General features: G+C 43.5%; 2 protein-coding genes, 1 long non-coding RNA gene and 1 pseudogene across 5 annotated transcripts in view; 1 reads left to right on the top strand and 3 right to left on the bottom strand.

The window, feature by feature from the left end:
* ZPLD1 (zona pellucida like domain containing 1) overlaps positions 1-22,681 on the top strand; it is an 87,618-nt gene that overhangs the window by 23,768 nt on the left and 41,169 nt on the right. The window contains exon 3 of the mRNA XM_083171180.1: positions 19,594-19,814. Coding sequence (XP_083027306.1) covers positions 19,594-19,814 — 221 coding nt within the window. The remainder of the gene's footprint in view (positions 1-19,593; positions 19,815-22,681) is intronic.
* LOC146059297 (uncharacterized) lies at positions 5,166-8,919 on the bottom strand. Its single transcript, XM_083171406.1, has 4 exons — positions 8,580-8,919; positions 8,079-8,373; positions 6,776-6,936; positions 5,166-6,067 (listed from the first exon to the last, which is right to left on the bottom strand). The coding sequence occupies exons 1-4, from the start codon at positions 8,917-8,919 to the stop codon at positions 5,166-5,168; spliced, it is 1,698 nt and encodes a 565-aa protein (XP_083027532.1).
* On the bottom strand, positions 10,130-10,236 carry LOC146060846 (U2 spliceosomal RNA; annotated as a pseudogene).
* Positions 21,220-22,662, bottom strand: LOC146059024 (uncharacterized). Of its 3 annotated transcripts, XR_014470106.1 has the most exons (5): positions 22,429-22,662; positions 22,173-22,293; positions 21,999-22,068; positions 21,824-21,893; positions 21,224-21,437 (listed from the first exon to the last, which is right to left on the bottom strand). It is a non-coding gene; the product is annotated as an uncharacterized LOC146059024 (long non-coding RNA). The 3 variants fall into 3 exon arrangements; XR_014470105.1 differs by having other exon boundaries at positions 21,223-21,437; positions 21,999-22,293; XR_014470104.1 differs by having other exon boundaries at positions 21,220-21,437; positions 21,824-22,293.

The following is a 22,681-nucleotide window of genomic DNA, read 5'->3' as shown; positions in this document are numbered from 1 at the left end:
AAAATATTCCTCAGATGGACAAAACCATGTGCACTGCAGGTGAGGCAGGTGTTACTTGTGCAGAGATAATTAGATTTGGGTGGGGTTTTACACCTGCCTCACCTGCAGTGCACACGGTTTTGTCCATCTGAGGAATATTTTGTCAGAAACAGTGAACTAGAAAAAGGGCCTCAGTTCCTGCTGGAGCCTGCACAAAAATAGCCCTGGTTACACCATATATGTCCTGAGCGGATTCAGTATTGAATCCCGGCGGTCGGGATCCCGGCGTTCAGAATCCCGACGCCGGAATCCCGACAGCCAAAATGCCGACAAGGGGGGGACGTGGATCGCCCCCCCTTGCGGGCTCGCTGCGCTCGCCACGCAGCGGGCCCGGTGCCTTGCTACGCTCGGCACGCTATTTTATTCTCCCTCCAGGGGTGTCGTGGACACCCCAGGAGGGAGAAAGTGTCGGCATTTCGGCGGTCGGGATTCCGGCGTCGGGATTCTGAACGCCGGGATCCCGACCGCCGGGATCTTAACTGCATCCCGTCCTGAGCATGTGTAACCACAGACTAGAGCCATATGTAACTGTATGATAATGGGGCATTCACACCAAGTCAAAGATTTGTGAATGCATGTCAAGGATGTGTAGGAAAAATGGCTGTCATGCTAATGCATTTAACAATTTTATACAGAGATCCTTCTGCCTTTGGTTTGGGTAATAATTATCTTAGGGCCTTTTGAGGTCTAAAGGGGTTATTCAGTATTATTTGCAGCTTATCAAACATCACTTTCTGGTTATCTTTGCAAATCTGAGCATGTGCGAATGCTGGAACTATCTCTGAAACTATAATTGCATTGTGAAAGATGCCGGGGGGCTGCAATTGAGCCTCAACTTGGCATTGCAGAAGCATAGTCTGGACATTAGTCGTACCATTTGGGGGAGGCCTGCAGTCGCTGTGTGATGGCACATGCACAGCTACAAGTAGTTAGGATTACACTGTCTTAATGGATAAAATATCAAAAAAATAAAGTATCACTGTGATTTTATCTTTTTTTACATATTAAATCAAGTGACATTGCTCATTATATAGGTTAATTTTTTTATTATTGTTAATATTGTTATCGCAAAGAAAATGTATCAGGAAGTAAAAAAAGCAATTTACAGTATACATGGGTAGATGAAGATAAATGAAAGTACAGATGTAGTCCTCTTCATCCTTGCAGGGGCTCTATCGCCAGCCCCCGGCAGCGGCCGCCTCCCACCAGGGGCGCGTGCGCACGAGATGCTTGCGCACCCTGTGGCAACGGAGCTTGCAGCGGGTCCCTTCTGCTTCCCCCGCCATCACCGCCGGTCCCCCTCATTGCCCTGACCCCCCCCCCAACCCTGCCCGTCTCCCTGAAGTGGAGATGGGCAGGGACCCGATGCGCCGCCGTTGCCAGACTGGGACGTGCTTGTGTGTCAGACGCACGCGCATCCCAGTAACTATCGCCAGCGCTCGCCAGAGAAGGGGATCTGGCGGGCGCCCGGCAATGATGAAGAGGGCTTCATCTGTAACAGAAGAGTGTCATTTCACTGGGCTGATGCAGAGACAGCACAATGTCAGTTAAGTTTGGTGCATTTTGCATATTTTCGCAGTGCATATGCCAGGAAAGAAAATAGATACAAATTGTATGCATTAGGCCTGAGACTAATAGTAGTAAAAGTAATGATGTCAGATGCAGTGAAACGATGTGAGTTGCACTGTGTACATGTCATGATTTTGTTTGTACAGAGATGCACAATAAATTTAGACTCACAGTGGGCCAGATGTACTGAGCTGGAAAAGTGACAAAATAGAGAGTGAAAAACCACCAGCCAATCAGCTCCTTAATGCCATGTTACGTTGATTGTATTGGTTGATGGTTTATCACTCTCCCTTTTATCACTGTTCAAGGCTTAGTACATCTCGCCCAGTAACAGAAATATTAGAGACGTTCCTGGACAGTGGCTGGAAGGTAATATAGGTAGCCTATTTAGATCATACTTGCCTTCTCTGTTGAAAGTTTGGGGAGATTCAGGAGTTTTAGGGTAGTCCCCCACACCCCTGAAAGTGTATTACCATTAGACCAGGGGGAGAGGGTTAGATTAGGCACTAATGTGTTTATGCTTTGAGGGGGGGTAGTTTAGGGTTTGTCTGCAGAGAGGGAGGGTTAAGCACTTAGGGGTTAAGGTTAGGCTATGGGTTGGGAAGTAGGTTTAGGCTGTGGAGTATGGGGGTTAAGAACTAGTGGGAAGGAAGAGAATAGGCTGCAGGTGGGAAGGGATACAGTTAGGTTACAGAGGGAGGGTTAGGCTGTGGGGAGGGAGGTTTAGGGTTGAGGGAGCAGGGTGAAGGTATACTTACTTAAACAATGTTGGGCTTTTTGATATGTCAATTTCAGTACTCTGACTGCTGTGATGCCCACCGCCGGTCAAACATATGTATCTCCTGCAAAATACCAACTATATTTGTCAAATTAAACAGTATATTGTTATTTTTACAATGTTTTATATACAGTACATTGCTTTAAGCATAGTAAACATGGGGTGACGTCAGCCCCATGCTGAGCAATGTAGTATAGCACAGATCGCTTAGCACACATCACTGACACACATGCTATTTACTCCCCCTTGGTGTCTAACTTATCCTAACAGCCAGTATGCTAACCAGATCTTGACATGTAAACATACTTATACTGTTTATACAAGCAAATTCAGAATATGTTACTGGAAGAAGAAAAGGCTGCTTAGATATTTAGACCAATAATATCAATTTTATCCTTTCCTATTAGTATAAGTAGTATACGTTTCTTGAGTACCATGTTCTTTGTGAAAACATTGGGCCTGATTCTGGTTCCCTTGCAAAGCACATTTTCTCTCTAATGGACAAAACCATGCCGCAGTGCAGGTGGGGTAGATGTAGCATGTGCAAAGAGAGTTAGATTTGGGTGTTATTTTGATTCTTTGCAGAGTAAATACTGGGTGCTTTATTTTTACACTGCAATATACTATCAGTTTGAAGTATAAACCCCACCCAAATCGAACTCTCTCTGCACATGTTACATCTGCCCCACCTGCACTACACATTATTTTGTCCACAAGATAGATCATTTGCTTTTGCAAGTGAATCAGAATCAGGCCAATAGAGTCTTCTTAGGAGGCTTTGCACAAGATTTTTGAGTGTCTCTGTAGTGCCTGTCGAGGTCAGGCACTAATATTGGACACAATGACCTGGCTGGCAGTCCCTATTCCAGTTCATCCCAATAGGGTTGAGATCAGGGCTCTGTGTAGGTCAGTCATGTTCTTACACACCAAATTGATTATACCATGTCTTTATAGCATGAGTCATCACTCCAAAAAACATGTTTCTAACTGCCCCATGTGTCCTTGTGCTTTGCACATCTCCATCTGGACTTGGTGATGTGATTGTTGCATTCATCTGCTTGGCCATATAAACAAAGAGTGTGCCAGCGCTAGCTGTTTTAATAATATAAACAAGACGGTTCTCATATACTAATTATTTATTAATCAATTTATCGATATCAACATCTATCACAAAACATATAAAAATATAGATAAAAAATTGAGCAATATAATAAAATATCTGGATCTGGGATGGGTAAAAGATTACGTATAGGTCTCCATCAATGATTGAAATGGTGTGATTTTATATTACCATCCTTTATATCTCCTAGAAGGATTTGTATGTCCAGAGAGTGGTGACCCCAAATGTCCTTGGGTGCCCTATAATTTCAAGGGCCCAAGCCTCCCTTATTTGGCACGTGGTCTCCTTGTGATTGGATATTAGGAATATCCCAGATATCCCATACATTTTTGAAAGTCCAGAAATCTGCTTGGCCATGTTAACCCATTCCATCAAGACATTTATGCACAATGCACCTTAGCAGTCATACACTCCACTCTGTGATTTTATGTTTTCTTCCACTTTATGGCTGAGTTGCTGTTGTTCCTAAACAATTCCATTTTATAGTTTTATTACAAAAGTGGCATCCTATAACAGTACCACATTTGAAGTCACTGAGCTCTTCAGAATTTTATAACAAAAATGTTTGCAAATGGAGGCTGCATGATTAGGTGCCTGATTTTATAAACCTGTGGCAATGGGTGTAAATAAAACACATGTATTCAATAATTAACAGGTATGGACAAACACTTTTGTCCATATAGTGTATGTAAAATTGTGTGTTGACTATTCATGATCTCTTTAAAAAAATGTTTTATAAACATCTTTTTTGATTGAAAAAGCAGGTCTTTATTGTACATAAAGAATGCAAAAAACAGACGATAACAAATATCACACATATACCGTGTCGCAGCACAGCCAAAACACAGTACACATGCAAACAGTATAGTACATATTATAAAATACAGCACAAGATAAACTCACACTATAGACTATACTATGCACTATGCATTCTAACGGTAACATTTACACTACAGTATACAAGACTATGGGTGTGGAGGGTAGGGGGTGAGGGAGGAGGAATCACATGCCCGAAGCTTTATTGACCAGACAGACACATATAAGGGGAGGGCAATAAATAGAAATACATCAACAAAACAACAGACATTGTGAAGTGAGGGGGAAGGGGCCACGGTCCCAAAGTCTTATAAAACAGTCCAAACAAGGGGAAAGGACCAGAAGAAAAGGGGTTTAGTCCTCTTCCTCCTCAGGGCTATCCCGAATGGAATAGTCTCTGAGCAGGCTGTGAACCAGCCTGCGGCAGTCCTGAACGGACATTCTCTCCCTCCGCAATATGAGACGATTTCTGGCAAACCACAAAGCGTCCTTAACACAGTTTATAAGGCGCCAGGCTTCCTTGGTCGCCCCATATGTGTGGGTACCCGGGAATAGTCCATACAATACCGAAAGGTATGAAAGACAGTTCCTGGGCACGGAGTCCTTGAATTCAGTCTCTAGGGCATCCAACAACAACTGTGCGTAGGTGCAGTCCCAGAAGATGTGCATGGAGGTTTCTTCATGCACAAGGCACCAGGGACAATGTCTATACCTACACAAGTTTCGGGAGTGCATGAATGACCGGTGAGGCAAGCCGCCCTGAATGGCCATCCATGACATGTCTTTATGTCTATTTGTGAGCCTTTTGGAGGCCACATACTCCCAGACAAACTTGGCAGTTGCTTAAGGGAGCCCTGAAATCTGTTCCATGACGTCTTTGGCTCTGATGAGCTTGTGGACATTTTTAGGTTTCCACAAGTCGGGTTTCAATCCCTCCAGTTGGTGCTCCCTCACAAACTTGGACACATCCAGGTAGAACCATGGAGTAGTCCAGTTGTAAGGGATGGAGCTGTCCCACTTGTCCCATTTAAGGGTCCTCCACATAGGTAGGAGGAAGAAGCGGGACATGGAGTTCCCCGCAGAGCCGGCACAATTGTCAATCAAAGTTCTGCGGATACAGTTACATGCAAAGAAGGCTCTCAGCATAGTTGGAATGTCTGGAATGCCTTTGCCACCTTTGAGGGGATCTTTGTACATAACAATCCGCTTGACTCTGTCCATTTTGGAGCCCCAGATGAAGTGGAAAACAGCCCGTGTGATGGCCTTGCAGATCGCCGCCAGAGGTGGCCAGGCCTGGGCGGTGTACTGAAGAACAGGAAGAATCTCATTCCGCAGCACAAGTGTTTTCCCTTCGATGGTAAGGTCTCTGAGACTCCACAATCCCAGTTTCTGACGCATTGTCGCAAGTCTTTCATCCCAGCACTTCAGGGCCGCTCCATCTCCCCCGAACCAGACACCAAGGATCTTGATGAGGTCTGGTTTTACCGTGAATGGGAATGGAGTGGAGGACGACAGGTGCCACTTTCCGAAGAGCATAGCCTCTGACTTCCCAAGGTTGACCCTTGCTCCTGAAGCACGGCCGAAGTTTTCGCAGGTCTGGACGAGTGCCGTCACCGATCTCTGGTCTGCGCAGAACACCGTGACGTCATCCATGTACAGCGAACACTTGGCCTCTGGGTGGTCTGGACCCGGTGCGGTGATCCCTCTGATCTCTTGATTTTGCCTGATGGATACAGCGAAGAGCTCTATAACACAAACAAAAAGAAGAGGTGAAAGAGGGCAGCCTTGTCTGACCCCAGACATAACAGAGAAGGGGTCAGTCTTCCAGCCGTTCACCAACACCGAGCTGTAAATGTCAAGGTACATCAGGTTAACATACGAACAGAATAGCTCACCAAGACCAAATTTACGCAGTACCTTGCCCATCAGCTCATGGGAGACACGGTCAAAGGCCTTTTCCTGATCAAGACTGATCAGGGCTGTGCACACATTACGGTCTTTCACGTAATGAACCGTGTCTCTGAGGAGGGCAAGGCTGTCTGCGATTCTGCGGCCGGGAATGGCGCAGGTTTGGTCTGGGTGAACGATCTGCCCAATGACAGCCTTCAGCCGGTTGGCCAGTACCTTGGCGAGGATTTTGTAGTCCACGTTCAGAAGAGAGATGGGACGCCAATTTTTCAGGTCACATCTCTCCCCCTTACGCTTGTACAAGATCGTGATCATTCCTTCCCTCAGCGAAGGAGGCATTTTGCCCTCCACCACCATCTCCTTGTACAGCTCGAGCAGGTCCGGGCCAATGAGGTCCCACAGCGCAACATAGAGCTCTGCTGGGAGACCATCACTGCCCGGAGTCCTGCCCTGCCTAAAGGATTTAGCGGCAGAGAGCACCTCCTCCAACGCCAGGGGAGCGTCCATGGCTGATTTACCTGCAGGATCAATAGTGTTAGTGATACCTGACAGGAACTTATCCGCCTCATCGGTGTCTGTAGTCTTAGGGGAGTAGAGGTCGCTGTAGTAGTCGCGAACGACCTTCATCACGCCCTCCTTCCCCTGTCTGGGGATGCCATTCTCATCACGCAGTTCTGTCAGGGGCGTATGGCCAGAGTGGAGTTTCCTGAAAAAGAAAGAAGTGCACTTCTCACCCTTCTCCAGATTCTCCACCTTGGAACGGAAGACAATACGTCTGGACTCCTCCTCAAAGTGCCTTTTCAGGCTCTTTTTGGTCTCGTCCAGGTCGTCCTTCACGTCCCAGCCGCACCGCTGGAGGTCCACCATGGACTGGAGCTCACGCTGCAGTTTTCTGAGGTTCCTCTTACGGTCGCATGCCTGGATACGCCCTTTAGCCTGAAAGAAACTGCGGATGTTAGATTTGGCATATTCCCACCAATCAGACATACAGTCAAAATAACATTTGTCATTCTTCCATGTGATGTAGGCATCCTTAAGTTCAGCCAGTACTTCCTCCCCTTCCAGTAGGGCACAGTTCAACTTCCAGGAGCCTGGGCCAGATGGAAAACCATGGCCCAGAATTCCTTGGAAGTGAATGGCCCTGTGGTCAGAGAAGAAGCAGGGAACCATAGAATGCCTAACCTGCTGCACTGCCCGGGATGTGAACACAAAGTCAATGCGGGAACGCACGGAGCCATCGGGGCGGCTCCACGTGAAATTCACGGAGCCAGCCCCCATGGAGCCCACAGCGTCCCGCAGTGATGCTTCGGCCACCATTTCCCTGAGCAGATTGGACGTGATGTCCAGCTTCGCAGAGTTGCAGGTGCTTCGACCATCCCCTTCAATCGGGCAGTTGAAGTCCCCGGCCATCACTACAGCCCTGGTGGTGGCGAGCTGGGTCCGCAGAGTCTGGAATAATTCCAAACGCTCATTCTTAAAAGGTGAAGCATACACGCAGATAAGCCTGATGGGCTCGCCTGCCCAGGAGCCGTCTACGACGATTAATCTGCCGCAGACAAGCTCCTGAACAGAATCCAACGTGAAGAGGCTACCCCTAATAAGAATGGCTACCCCTGCAGACCTGCACTCACCTCCACCGGACCAGTAGGACGGACCATGGGACCACTGCCGGGCCAGGTGCCTGTAGGACCTGGAGAAAGGGAGAGAGCATTCCTGCAACATATACACATCACATTTCTGAATGTCAAGAAAAGCAAAGATAGATTGACGTCTGCACTTATCCTTAATACTCCTCACATTAATGGTAAAAAGGTTAAAAGCTACCATTTGTTAAGAGAAAAAGGTTACTGTGGCGATACGTATACTTTACCACTCCCATCGGGAGGTGCTTCCTCTGGGTCGGCCACCGGATCTCCCTGCTGGGGTGTCTCGATGTTGTTGAGCAGTTGGTCGATGTTGTTGAGGCTGTCAAGCTCAGGCACCCCACTCTCCTCGAAGACCTCTGCATATGCCTCCATCTCCTCCTCGAGGGTGAGGGAGTCCTGGTCTGGCTCGACCGATTCGACTGCCGCTTTCTTGGAAGATTCTGGGTCAGCAGCTGGGCTGTCTAACTCCTTCCTCTTCCTTCTCGGCTGTACATTTCCTGCATGGGCAAGTGGTGGAAACTCTTCCTCGGAGAGGAGAGGGACAGGGGGGGGGGGGCGAGAGGGGGTGGTGGGAAGAAGGGTGGGTTTGATCACAGGTCGGGAGGGTGAGGGGGGGGGGTGGTGCGAGCAGCCGGGATGGGAGTAGCTGTCACAGAGGGAGGGAGGGGAGGAGGGTTAGGAATGGTGGGGGAAGGTTTCTTACCACCTTGCTTTTGCGGAACCTTCTTCCTCTGCACCGGTGTGGGTGGCACCTTGGGAGGGACGATCACACCCGATGCTGCTGCGGCGTAGGATCTTGCTCTACTTGGACAGTCCTTGTAGACATCAGTCCACTGAGCCGCACAGGTTGCAGGTCTTCTTCGTGGGGCAGTCCTTTGTCTCATGGCCGGCCAGTCGACAAATCTTGCAAGCCAGGACCTTGCATTCCTTCCCAAAGTGGTCCTTTCCATCACACTTACGACAAGTGCGTGGCTGGTCCACGTAGTGGATAAGTCCTGCAGTTCCCCCCAGGGAGAAGCACGGTCTGAGGTGCTTGACTCCATCTGGGCACGAAGTGTCCTTGTGCAGCCTGACAATCACCGACCACTTTCCAGTTCAGAGTCCATTCTCGTAAAGGATCCTTGTGGGGTCCTTTATGACGGTGCAGGATCTGCTGAGAAAAGTGACGATGTCCTTGATGTTTGTGTGTGGGCTTCGCATTGAAACCGTCACCCGCCTCTCCTCTCTTTGTATAGGGCAGTTGCCCACAAAGCGAGAGAGAGGGGACTCAGGCTTCGCCGCTTTCACCGCTTCCCAATACCTCTTGCAGATTGCGATGGAGGCAAAGGTGGCGTAGAAGATGCCTCTGAAGAAGCTCTGGACGCTGAGCATTTCAGGTGCAGAGAATCCTTGCTCCAGGACCATCTTCTTGCCGAAGTACTCAACCGTCATGTCCGGCACCTGGCCATCTACCTCCTTTAGCTTCATCACCACGGTCTGCCTCATCCAGGGCTCCAGGGCTGGGACGCCTTTGGAGTGGTCCTGGACGGGCACCGTTGGTGGTGTCACAGAAGGGGCAGTGGAGCTAGGGCCGGCCAATCTGGTCGGACATTCGGCCGGTGACTTACCCTTCTTCCCGGGCTTCCTCCCAGCGAGGGGGGCCGAAGTGGAGGCGGTGGCCATCCTTCCGGCTTCTCGGGGCAGCTGAAGTCGAGGCAAAGGGTCTTCTCCAGCGACGAGAGGAGGAGATGAAGGGGACGCTTCAGAGGGCAGAGCAACACAAGTCTAACCCTCCAAGGAGGCTAGAGAGCGATGCACGGCTTCAGAGGGCAGAGCAAAGCAAGTCTAACCCTCCACGGAGGCTGGGGAGCGTTGCAGAGCTTCGGAGGGCAGAGCAGAAAGTCTGACCCTCGGCGGCGGCTCCGGAGCGGTGGAGGCTTCAGAGGGCAGAGCAGAAAAGTCTGACCCTCCTAGGCAGCTCGGGAGTGCTGCAAGGCTTCGAGAGGGCAGAGCAAACAAGTCTGCCTCTCCCAGGTGGCTAGGGTGCGTTGATCTCCTCTTCAGGCGAAATCCTCTTCTCCTCGCAGTCGGGGGCGGAGCTTCTTCCTCGGCGTCGAGAGGCGGAGGGGCAGGCGGTCGCTTCGGAGGGCAGAGCAGAGCAAGTCTGACCCTCAGTCTTCTCCGGCTTCTCCCTCTTCAGCGATGTCCTCTCCTCCTCGCAGTCTCGACGTCTTCGCTCAATTCGCTCTTCTCGGCCTGGCAGCGGTAGCCCTGAGAAGGACCGTTGTCGGTCCAAGAAACAAGGAGCAGAGCTGCCTCTCAGAATAAACTGATAAGAACAGATACTACACTTGATCTTAGCCAAAAGGCCGAGAAGCGATATCAATAACAAAGTGACCAGCAGAGGGAGATAAAGTCCCATAAAGTTTTATAAACATCTTTAACCTATTTAAAAGTAGCAGCAATTTGATTCATATTAACATATGGGGCCAAATGTAATAGGGTGTGAAAATCAGAAAGTTAGAGATTTGGGGAGAGGTTTCCCATTTTATTTAAAGCATATATTTAGTGTATGACCATTGCAGATATTAACTTCAGTATTGCAGCTTGGGTGGACAGCTTCATTGTAAAGCTTATGCTACTGTATGTTACATTTCTCAATCTTCCCTGATGTTCCCAGAATTCCCTGTTCAATCAGTGTCGCTCTTTGTCTTACCTGTTCAGCACTACCTGCTGATGCTGGTGTCATTACTGCTTACCTGGATCCTAGAAAATCAAGAAAAAAGGGATAAGTACATTACATAAAACATTAAAGGGCTAATGCATGAAATGTCTAGGCCTTTTCCCCAAAAGTAGACCTGATTTTAAACCTATAGCATTATGTTTTAATAAATATACACTTACTACCTGCCTTAATTAGCCCTAATACAAATGAATAAATTAATGAAATTCACATCCAACATGCCCTGACATTAAATTAATTGTATTCAAGCTGTAATAAATTAATAGCCAACAAAGCATTAAATAAATGGTTAAAAAAATATATAATTAGTAATAAATACCACCTTACCCTAATAGGCAGTTCCATGGCCACGACTAAAAAAAAACAAAAAAACAATACATCCTTATTTTGAAGTTTAAATAAATAAATGTAATAAACAGGCAAACAATATGGATGAAACCTTCAAAACTCAAACATATTCTTGAAAAAGTACAGTCATGATTTTCCAGAATCTGTGCAATTAATGATAATTTTTGCAGCACGTGTTCTTACACCCCCTTCCTGACAGCAACAGACTGTTAGGAATTTTAGTATGACTTTTTTTTAGTTTTCCTTAGTGTCACTAGAAGCCAGCTGAGTTAGCATCATGAGAGCGCCCCCATCCCACCTATCCAAATCCATGCAGACATAATTGGCAAAATCAGTATATGGGTGTGCACCCAATTTTCTGAACACAAATCTATTTCATGCAAGATATACTACTCAAACTGGCATATAACTTGCTCAGCATCACACCAAAAATACTAAGATTTTGCTTTTTTTTCCCCATGCTTTTATCAGTTCATTTATTTGCCACAATTGCATATATAATTAATTGAAGAGTGAAATGTATGAAACTGTAATATGAGATAACAGATGCTTTTTCGAGAACTAGGAAATTATCGAGTTTTTTAACAAATAGATTATTATCATTAAGACTGAATAAACAACAAATGGAAGATATCACTGCTTCTCTAACAGAACATATTGTATCTTAAGAATATTTTTGCAGTGGAAACATAGCATTTAAAAATATGTAACATTACGCTATTTATTAACATAGACATAAAACCAATTTAATGTAGGCTTAATGTGTTTAATCACATTTTTTAACTATTGATGTTTCAGCCTTCAGGCTAATCCAGTATTATTATTTTTTTACAGTGGTTGTATTTATGCTATATATCATGGGTCCTCAAACTGCGGCCTTCCAGATGTTGTGAAACTACAAATCCCAGCATGCCTTGCCACAGTTTTGCTATAAGGGAGCGTTAAAACTGTGGCAAGGCATGCTGGGATTTGTAGTTTCACAACATCTGGAAGGCCGCAGTTTGAGGACATGTATCATTCGATACATGTTTGCCATATGTATATATATATATATATGAAAAAACACAGTGCTGTAGTGCATTAAAAACTTTTTAATAAGATTGTCAGTGAGTAGTGAGTACATCTGTGAACCTACTGGGTGCACATGATATTGTACACTGAACGGTTTAAGGGCAGGATGTTCTAACATCCGCAGCCCTGTTTTGCTGGTCACTGCATTCTTAATGATCGCATATGCGCTACCATATGCGATCATTAACGCAAGGGACAGCTCTTGCGATAAGAGCTGTCCCTTGCGATGCGGCGCTGGTGCTGGACTTACGGGTCTGAGATCCAAGAGTCCATCTGCGCATGTGCAGAGCACAGTGCCGGCCAAATGCTGGGAGGGATCCGTGACAGATCCCTCAAACAGCGCTGCGGTTAGAAGCCCATAGGCTTCTGCAGGGAATCGCCAGCTTTTGCTGCCGATTCCCTCCGCAGCGCTACCACTCCAGAGGGGAGACAGAGCATACAGAAATGTGGTAAAACCCAGATAACAGGGTTTTTACCGCATTTCTGCGTAAGAGAATCACCCCCAAAGTCAGGTACTCTGTCCATCTCCTTCTACTCCCAGTGCAGGCAGAAGCTGGTGTTACCATGTGTGACATATTTCCCCATATACTTTTTAAAACATTTTGGAGTTGTAACAAAATAAGTTGACAGTACATCCTATCATAGGGTTCACATGGGGACGCCCAGCATTTTCCTAGACACACCAAGCATTTTTCATGGGTACGCCCAGGAATCACATCCCCTGGCTGCCTCCTGCACCCCCCCCCCCCCACTGCATGCACCTCGGAGGCTATGCCAGTCTCCGAGGTTGCCCGCAGTGAAGACCTTCACTTGCGCATAAGCGATTATGCACATGCACAGATCTTCAACATCAGTCCCTGTTGTGAATTTGTGACAGGGCGAAGCAACCAGAATTTTGCACGTTACCATGTCATATTTTTTCAGCTGTAGTTTTTGTATATTTGTTAATCCTGTTGGAGATTTCTGTATCTCTTTCAGTGTTAGTGTGATTTCTTTACCATGTATTGTTTGTTATTGTTGTATAGAATGATGTATTTTTTTAAATTAAAATCATTTAAAAAATCATATACCGTACATTGAGCACATGAAAAATGATAACAATAGTAATTTGACAGTTTCATATACTGTATGTCGCCAAGCAGTTCATGGTTTCATCTAGGTAATAAAAACCTCAATTATAACCAATTACCTATGACTAAAATAAAGACATGGATAAATTATTTTCATAAAAAAAGCTTTACTAACTGTATATAAAAAAGGGGGGAGTGTCCAAGAAAGAACTGCAGCCAATCAGCTCCAGTCAATTTCACACCAAAACCAAATAGTCTGTGTGCCTCCACTGCTATCTGAGTTTTCTTTACCCGTGGAAGTAGAATTCCCTACCAGAATGAAGATATATAACTTGTCTCCATAACCAGCTATTACACCATCATTGACTGCTGAAGAGCAATGCTATAATGTCAAGCTGCACCTCATTTGAAGAAGGCAAAAAAAACCCCACCAAAAATACATTCAAACAACAACAAAAAGGGAAGCAGGTGTGAACTCAAACTTTAATAGAGTAAGAAATGACATTTGCCAACTAATTTATAACTTGTTGGAAATAAGAAGAAAATGAAGGTGCCTAAAAAAGTTTTGCACCCTTTATGCTCCAGCCAATCAAACCATATCTACTGTCTGCTTCACTGCAACATGAGTTGTGGAGAAACCAACTTCTCCCAACCTAGCACATTGCTGGACTCTACCACAACAAAAGTATACAGATCCTCCTGCATGGGTAGTGACATATTCACACACTCCTTTTTCATGGACATCTCACGCACTCCTTTTTCATGTACATCTCTGACTTTGCCTCCCCTTCCTCTTTGCTCTGTTAATACACACCCCCTCTCCTGCCTACAGATTACTTCCTCTTCCTCCATTTTTTTTAATGTGCTGCTCCCTTTCTCTGGAAATCTCTACCTCTCTCCCTCAGACTCTCCACCGATAGCACAAAATCCCACAGTTTTCTGCCACCCTGGTACCTATTTTGTGTTATCTGTTTTGGCAGCTATGTTTCTGTATCCTGTACCTGTCCTTTATTGTCTTCAACTCTTCCGGTTTTGCCTATTTGTTTATGTACTTTATAATTGGGTGCTACCTTGTGACACCATATAAATAAATGACAATAATAATAATAATTATAAATAATAATAATATCCAACCACCTTTTGTTACTTTTGGGCATTTAGCCCTGACCTTCGCTAAATCATCCTTTATCTGGAAACCTGGTCAATCCCTTTTGATTTGTGCAAATGATTGCCTTGCGGATGCACCACATGCTAATCTGGACTCTCCAATTGTCAGCATCTACAGTAAACCCATATAAAGTTGAAAACCATACAAAACTCTGGGAAGCAACCAGGCTCCCTTATAAAAGGAAAACATTAGATAGACCCCTTGATGCCCTCATGGCAACAATTTCGAGTGCCATACTTCCAGGGTAAGCCAGGAACATGAAAAATGTAAAACACTGCTCACTACAAATGTAAGATACATAAGCCAATGACATTCTTCTCCCTAAAGATTGGATGAATATCCCAATAATGTTGCACAAGTCCCAGTCCCAGTATTAAATGATGTGTGCCAAAATCACACAGTATTTAGAGTGTCCTCTTGTGTTCTGAAAAGTTATTTGTGCATGCATTGTGTGAAGCATCCACAATGGCAAGGAGCTCCATATTGTACAGGTTGCATCATGACTGTGAAGTTACCATGAATAAACATGAACAGAAGTGTTTTTTTGGAGAATCATGAGAGATTGAAAGGCATGTAGACTGGCTTCCATGCTTGATTAGGCATGTGTAGTAGCAGATTTACTGCTAGGCAACATAAGTGGCTACTTTGGTGCCTAACTGGTCATAGGGTGCCCGCTGGATGTGGCACCTGTCAATTTAATCATATTAATGTAGCTTCCTTCTACCACCACTATCTCCTCTGTGGTCAACCCCCCTCTGGTCCTTGCACCTTTAGTCATATCCTCAGGCACATATTTTAAAATTGTCATACCCAGAATTCAAACCCATCACGTGTTACACTGGAGGCAGACAAATTACTGATGAAGTTATTTGCTATTTGAGAATTATTAAATATGAAGTTATTCACAATTTTAATGTGTGGCTGCAGGAGATTGGATGAGTTGCTACACACTATATAGATCTGTCTAGTTGCAATGGTTTTGAACTGACAATTATAATTATCTTCATATATTTTGAATGTTCCAGCTTCCTATGTAGTAGCAAATAGCTTCATCAGTATGGTGTCTTCTTACAATGCAACAGGGGATGAGTTCAAACTCCGACTATGACAGTATGTATCAGTGGCGTAAGTTCATAGGAGGCGCCCGGAGGCGGTGTAAATAATGGTGCCCCCCCCCATCCACACCCCATACGCATATATATATATATATATATATATATATATATATATATATACACACACACACACACACTATATATATATATATATATACTATATACATACATACATACATACATACATACATATACATGTGTATGTAGATGATATATATACACACATATATATTTCAAGCACAATCTGATACTGGTGCTGATACTGAGAGCGGGTCCTATGCTTCAGAGGTCCCGCCTCCTTCCTCTGGGCAGCCTGCGGTGCACAACAGCCAATAATATAATTGGACAGCTGAGCAGTCGCTCAGCTGTCCTGGGCAGCTCTGCGGCAGGCCACTGTGATGTGAGCTGTCAGTGTCAGTGTGCACTGTGACTGCAGTAGGGAGGGCAGCGCAGCAGATCGGATCCATTATAGAGATCCGTTCTGCAGCAAGTGGCAGCCTTAGGGGGACCATTTCAGAGCGGCAGGGGGGGGGGGGTACGGCAGAGGCCAGGATTCTTGATGCGGTGGCAGGTATTCTTGATTGTGTCTGCTCTCTGTGCCCCCCTCCTGATGGCTAACGCCCGGCGGCAAAAGTCTCCATTGCCTCCGGTAGTTATGCCACTGGTATGTATAAGAGTGCAACTGTCACAAAGTATGTGATATGTTATAGTAGGCAGTGTTTGTGTGTGTGTGTCTATTGGGACAGTGTATGTGTGTGTGAGGCTATGGGAGCAGTGTGTGCATGTAGCAATGGGGGCAGCGTGTGCAGCTATAGATGCAGTGTGTGTGTTTGTGTGCAGTTGAGGGAGGGGGGGGGGGGCAAAACTGATATCTTCGGGCCCTATGAGATCTTATCCCACTCTGGGTATGTGGATGGACACAGGGTGTGGGTACAATAGCAGGTAATAAGAAATGCATATGCATGATGCTGCATGAATATTCAAATACTGTAGATAGATAGATACTTCTATTAGAGTAAAGTAGAAAACTGCAAACTTCCACAGTTCCAATTGCTTTGTGTCCTTCTCAGAGTCATAATGATGTATATAGTATGAAAACATTTTAACATAGCTTCATTTACTCTAAAAGCTGAAACTCTTGAGCACTACTGTCTAATAAGTGTATCATCCCACCTACTACCAACTACTAACAGAGCAAAACATTGAAAGAGGAAAAAGGGGTTTTGAGTGGTGCACTATCACTGAGCAGCCGGCACTGGGTTGTCAGGCCCAACAAAAATAGTTACAAAGAGAGGGGGTGTGCCGGCACTAGCTGCTTCAATAAGGTATACTCAACGGTTTAAAAAAGTATAAATTTTATTTTAACACAATAATAATTCAATATATTTCTAAAAAAACATATATGTATGCATGCATACATGAAAAACGTGAAAAAAAATATATAAATAAAAATAAAAAACAAAATTGAATAAATTATTCAATTAGGTGCTGTAAGAAATTTCTTATATAAGCATATTGCGCAATTAAAAGTCTAGGACTCCATAATGATGTGGTTTGTATATTACCATCCTTTTTGTATATCACCTGGATATGGGGCTGGTCCAGGGAAGGTGACTCCAGAATGTCCTTGCCTTATAATTTCAAAGGCTCCCTATTTGGCGAGTGTCCTCCTTTTAGCTGGATTAGGTCTTGAGGAAGCCGGCCACAGATAAGCCGGGGAAACGCATTGAGCCTGATATTTTATGCGTCTGAACCCCCCATCCACCCAAAGAGTGACCAGTCCATCTCTCCCGACGACGATTTATAACTCCACTTAAAAACTGGACCTTCATCTGGGATACACGCCATATTCCTAATCCAGCTAAAAGGAGGACACTCGCCAAATAGGGAGCCTTTGAAATTATAAGGCAAGGAAATTCTGGAGTCACCTTCCCTGGACCAGCCCCATATCCAGGTGATATACAAAAAGGATGGTAATATACAAACCACATCATTATGGAGTCCTAGACTTTTAATTGCGCAATATGCTCATATAAGAAATTTCTTACAGCACCTAATTGAATAATTTATTCAATTTTTTTTTATTTATATATATATATTTTTTCAATTTTTTCATGTATGCATGCATATATGTTTTTTTAGAAATATTTTGAATTATTATTGTGTAAAATAAAATTTATACTTTTTTAAAGTATACCTTATTGAAGCAGCTAGCGCCGACACACCCCCTCTCTTTAAAACATTGAAAGAATTGAGAGATATTATTATTTATTGTTATTTATAGATTTTTAAAACATTAAAAACAGATATGTCCTGTATGAATATAAACAAACAACAACAACAAAAGGAATACAAATGTATTTTTTATCCAAACCTCAATTTGAAGGAGAACCCAACAAAGAAAGGGCATTCTTGTTTAAAAAAGATCCAACAGCTGCTGATAAGCACATTTCAATATGATCCACAGGAAAGAAAATACTAAACTGGAAATCTCATCACCAGGGCAACTCAATTTTCTTTATCAGGAAAAAGGTAGTTTAGACGTAATGGCTGCATGGGAAGCATCTGTTATCTATTGATATATGAATATCTTCTGATTGTTTCCTTAGTGTACTGAATGCAACAGAAAATGTAATGCACGAATGAAAAACCGGGTATGTGGGTGATCAACGTCCAATTACTAATAATACAACAATATAAAATTATACTTTAACCGTTTTAACATCTGCTACCCTATACTTATTTCAAACATTTATTTCTCTTGCATAATACGATATGATGAACATGTATAAAAAAAATTAACATTTATTTTTATGAATGAGAACATCTGTAATATATCTAAAACAATTATACTTTTTTTTTTGCTGATGAATATTGTTTAACAAGCAATTTAATGCAACATATTAACAGTAGAGATTTTTTAGAAAATCTGGATGGGTCTGATCTTCGGCGATGTTTATGTACCTAAGACAGGGCCTGGCGCATTCCTGCAGCACTCGGAATCCAGATAGTCATACTTCTGGCATCAGATTTTTGCCGGTTTTGGACTCTACATAAGGAACCGAGGGTGTTGACTAGGTGGCATTTTAGTTTGTTCTTAGACATGCTGATGGACTGTACTCTGATGGTTCAAGTGGCTGTACTGTGCCCCGAGACTCCAAACTCCATACAAGTGGCTGTACTGTGTCCATAAAAGGGGCTGTGCTGTGTACAGAGACATCGGACCAACTATACGTGGCAATAATATGTCCATAGATGTGGCTATGCTGAGTCCAGATGCTCCCTGCAAGCTGTGCTGTGTCAAGGCTCAGTACAAGTGGCTGTGCTGTATCCATCTAAAATGGCTGTGCCTTGTCCATTAAATGGCTGTGCGGTGTCTATCCAGAAGTGACTGTACAGTGTCCGTCTGCTCCAGTGGTGCTGCCAACGCACTTGACCAGTATTCTTCCACTCCCGTGCTGTCAAGGCACCTTTTCAGTATCCATCCTTTCCAGTGCTGCCAACACACCTGTTAAGTGAGGACCTGCTCCAGTGCTGGAGCAGACCGGCACCTGAAAAAATGGGTCATGCAAATGATTCAAATGACATTAAAAGTATATAGAATCATATCACTACCACATGTTATATTCAACTTTTAATTTCAAATGGACTTTTATCTTGATAGAAGTCTGGATGGACTGAAATGTTGTTATACTTTCCCTGCATTGATGATATGACTACCTGTAAAGGTCCCATAAGTGACGCTTTATCTGTACAAGTATCTGCTGTACAAAAAAGTGGCCCCAGGAGTGTACCTGGGCACATTACTTTGGCCATTATATATTATATATTTTCATGGAAGCTCCATCAGGGTCCCGGACAACGGGCGGACTGGAGGCTCGGTGAGTCCTTACCACTAATGTATAAATATTGATTTATTGTCACTGCTTAATTTGTATCCTGAAGATGGGCATAACCTAAAACAGCGTAGATACATTAAAAACCTTTCTGCATATAACAAGCCTCAGAGTGACCCCTATACCTATATTACAGTATATACTATTGTATATAACTTGTTTAGTAAATCTGTTTGGGTTTGTTCATATTAACTGTGGTAGTGTTCATTATATCTATGTCATCATAAGGAAAATTCAATTCACATTTCTGCAAGTCTAAGACATTATTGGTTTTCTGTATTCTCATCATATTACATGTTATTTATTTTTTGTTTTTGGCATTTTCAGCGGAAAGAGATATCAGCGTCTATTGTGGAGTGCAGACTATTACAATGAAGATAAACTTTTGCACAGTTCTCTTTTCTGGCTATTCAGAAACAGATTTATCACTTAATGGGAGACATGGAGATGCACATTGCAGAGGATTCATAAATAACAACACTTTTCCTGCAGTGGTCATTTTTACCATCAACCTCAGTACCTTGGAATCTTGTGGAAATAGCTTAGTGGTAAGCAAAACTACTCCAAACAGCAACACTTTGGTTATAGGCATTTCTTATTTTTAGATTTGTTATTTCTGGACGGTTTTGGACGAAATATTTGTTTGACAAATACTTCAGATGTAAATTTATCACACAGATCGATGGATTCTGTTTCTTAAAAAATGCAGGCTGGGCTGAGCTTTCCCTGACATGCTCAGATGTGACCACATCAGGAAAAGCCCAGCCTGATGTAATTGCATCTGATATGACCACACCAAGCAAGTGGATACTGCAATGTTCCAAGCCTTCATACTTTGTTGTGATTTTAACATTGAGGCTGATTCAGACCTGTTCACTAGGTTGTGTATAATCACAGCCTAGAAAACAGGTCATCACCACCACCACCCCCACCCCCCCACTGAACACCCGCTCCCCGGCCACCCACATCACCTTGCTAGCATGTGGGGGGTTGTGTACTAGAACACACCTCCTCATATGTAGTCGACCACCCTTGAATTATTTTTCTCTCTTTCAGAAATAAGAGTTAGTCTAAACTGACTTTTCTATTCGCTGCTGTTTGCCGAACGTGGGGTGGGTGCTGAAGTCATGTGATGTCAGCCACCCGTCCTGAGCAGGCATCGACCTGCCTGCGTTCCCAGGTGAATGCCCTGCATTTTCATGGGGAGGCCCATAAAACGCTGGGCATTCCCATGATGCTGCATCATTTAGTCTGGTCTACTCTGGTCCTGGACAGCGGTGGCTGCTGTGACATGGAGTATTTTAAGTTTCTGGATGCAAATGCTGCACACACCATGGGGACAGATAGCAGGGGCACAGATAGTACCTCAAGAGCTGGTAATGGGGTATTTCATGTTATTAGTTTCAGGGTCAGGTCTGGGCCCCCTTCTTTGTCAGTGTCTGTGACTCCAGACCCAACAGTCCCCCCTGATGGCAGCCTTGCATTTGCTTATACAAGCATGCGCAGAACCCCCCCCCCCCCACCATTGAGAATTCGGACCTGTACGAACGAGTCTGAATCGGCCCATATTAACATAGTAGTTGAGGTTTGAAAAAAGATTAATGTTCATCAATTCAACCTTTGACCTAGATTTGTCATCCCCTATTTGACTGTCATCCCCTACATCCCCTACATCCCCTATACTGACTAAATAGTGGTTATCAGTTGTTCCCCATAATGTTTTTTTTTTCCGAATAAATGCTTGTCCAACCTTATTTTAAATGTGTTTAATGTATTTGCCATAACCACATCTTCTGGAAGAGAGTTCCATACCTTTACTGCCCTGACTGTAAAAAGGCCTTTCTTTTTAAGGATACGGAATCATCTCTCCACTAGTCTGAACGCATGCCCATGTGTCCTAGTCTCCGACCTCATAGCATAGAGACATATATATATATACAAAGAAGATCAGGGTGCGCTAAGGTAAATTACACAACTTTCTCATTAAAACATAAATATTTAATAAAAAGCCTCTGATAAGGCTTAGAATAAATCAAATCAAAAAGAGTTACACAGCCATTTCATAGAATAATTTAACAATCCACAGTATGGAACAGGCCCAACGCGTTTCGTCACCCACGTGACTTCATCAGGGGCGCTTTGGATGTTGATTGAAATAAGGTGCGATAGCACTGCAAATGATAAACATAAATTCAACATAATGCATAAAACAGCAGAATGCATATAAAAAATACGTATTTCTACACAAAGATGAGGTAATCGAAAAAGATGAAGAGGACAAAGGAGAGGCAGAACAATTGATAGTTCAAAATTATCTTGATACAAATATATATATATATATATATATATATATATATATATATATATATATATATATATATATATATATATATATATATATATATATTTTTTTATTTTTTTTTTTTTTTTTAAACAGTATACAGATATTTTCCACCGTGTCTAAAAAAAACACATTTTTAACAAATATAAGGATTCCATGTGTGCATTTAACATCCACCGAAAAGATCCTTATATAGACATTGAAGAAAAAGAGTACCTTCTAGGGGTGTATCCAATTGGTCAAACCATAGATATTGTATTCAAGCAAGACCCATACAGATATATATCTGAATAAAGGGACATACATGATAGTAAGGTACTTATTCATCATCTGTTACTGCATCAGAAAAATGCACATCACATATAATAAAATTGGGGTATAAAAATTGTACCTTCTTGGAGCGTCTCTAAATGACCAAATAAATAGCTGTGTACTTCAGCTAAAGTTGCACAGATGTAAATCTAAATGGAGAGACATATATGGTGGCCGAGTCAGACAATATCAACTTATATTTAACCACCACCAACACCTAATGATAGTTAGGGGTATTTTTCAAAGGACTTACATATCGCCAAATATCGGAACAAAAAATGCAATAGTCCAGGCGTATGTCACCAAGGATCACGTTTCTCACACCTTTTATATCGGTGTTAACATCAAGGACCAATGAGCAGCTTCAAAAAAATCTAGTAAAATAAAAAGTTTTTTTTTCCCCCATTAGGAATACATACAATGAGGCATAAATGCCCAATATGAGACCATAATAAAAAACAGGAGTTCAAACTTCCCAAAAAAGGGAGGGCATAAGGTTAAGTACTTACATAAGGCTGGGAGGCCAGAAGTTCACTCTAGTGGATCCAAATGCAGAATGACTGCTGGTGTGGAAAAAGGGCTATATAAGGACCCAGGGAGAAAACATCACTTCCTGTATAAATTAATCCCAGGTGTCCCCAATGAAAGTAAGCCTGTGTGTTAAAACACAATTGCCAAGACCTTTAATGAGACCCTAAGGCTCAGATAACAGGACAAGAGAATCCAATATTAGAATAGCATTGTGTGCTGATAAAAAAAAAA

Source organism: Crinia signifera, chromosome 2 (genome assembly GCF_055691185.1).
Source record: "Crinia signifera chromosome 2, ASM5569118v1, whole genome shotgun sequence".
In the NCBI taxonomy this organism is placed as follows: Eukaryota; Metazoa; Chordata; class Amphibia; order Anura; family Myobatrachidae; genus Crinia; species Crinia signifera.
Note: the sequence above shows the minus strand (reverse complement) of the source record. Positions and strands in the feature narration are given on the sequence as shown.

What these genes read in the sequence shown, in the direction of transcription:
- LOC146059297 (XM_083171406.1), bottom strand. Translation starts at nt 8,919, where the DNA reads ATGGAGTCAAGCACCTCAGACCGTGCTTCTCCCTGGGGGGAACTGCAG. An exon ending in GGTTCCGCAAAAGCAAGGTG is followed by an intron (nt 8,374 to 8,579) that starts GTAAGAAACCTT and finishes TTGCCCATGCAG; the next exon opens with GAAATGTACAGCCGAGAAGG. An exon ending in GGCGGATAAGTTCCTGTCAG is followed by an intron (nt 6,068 to 6,775) that starts GTATCACTAACA and finishes TTTGTGTTATAG; the next exon opens with AGCTCTTCGCTGTATCCATC.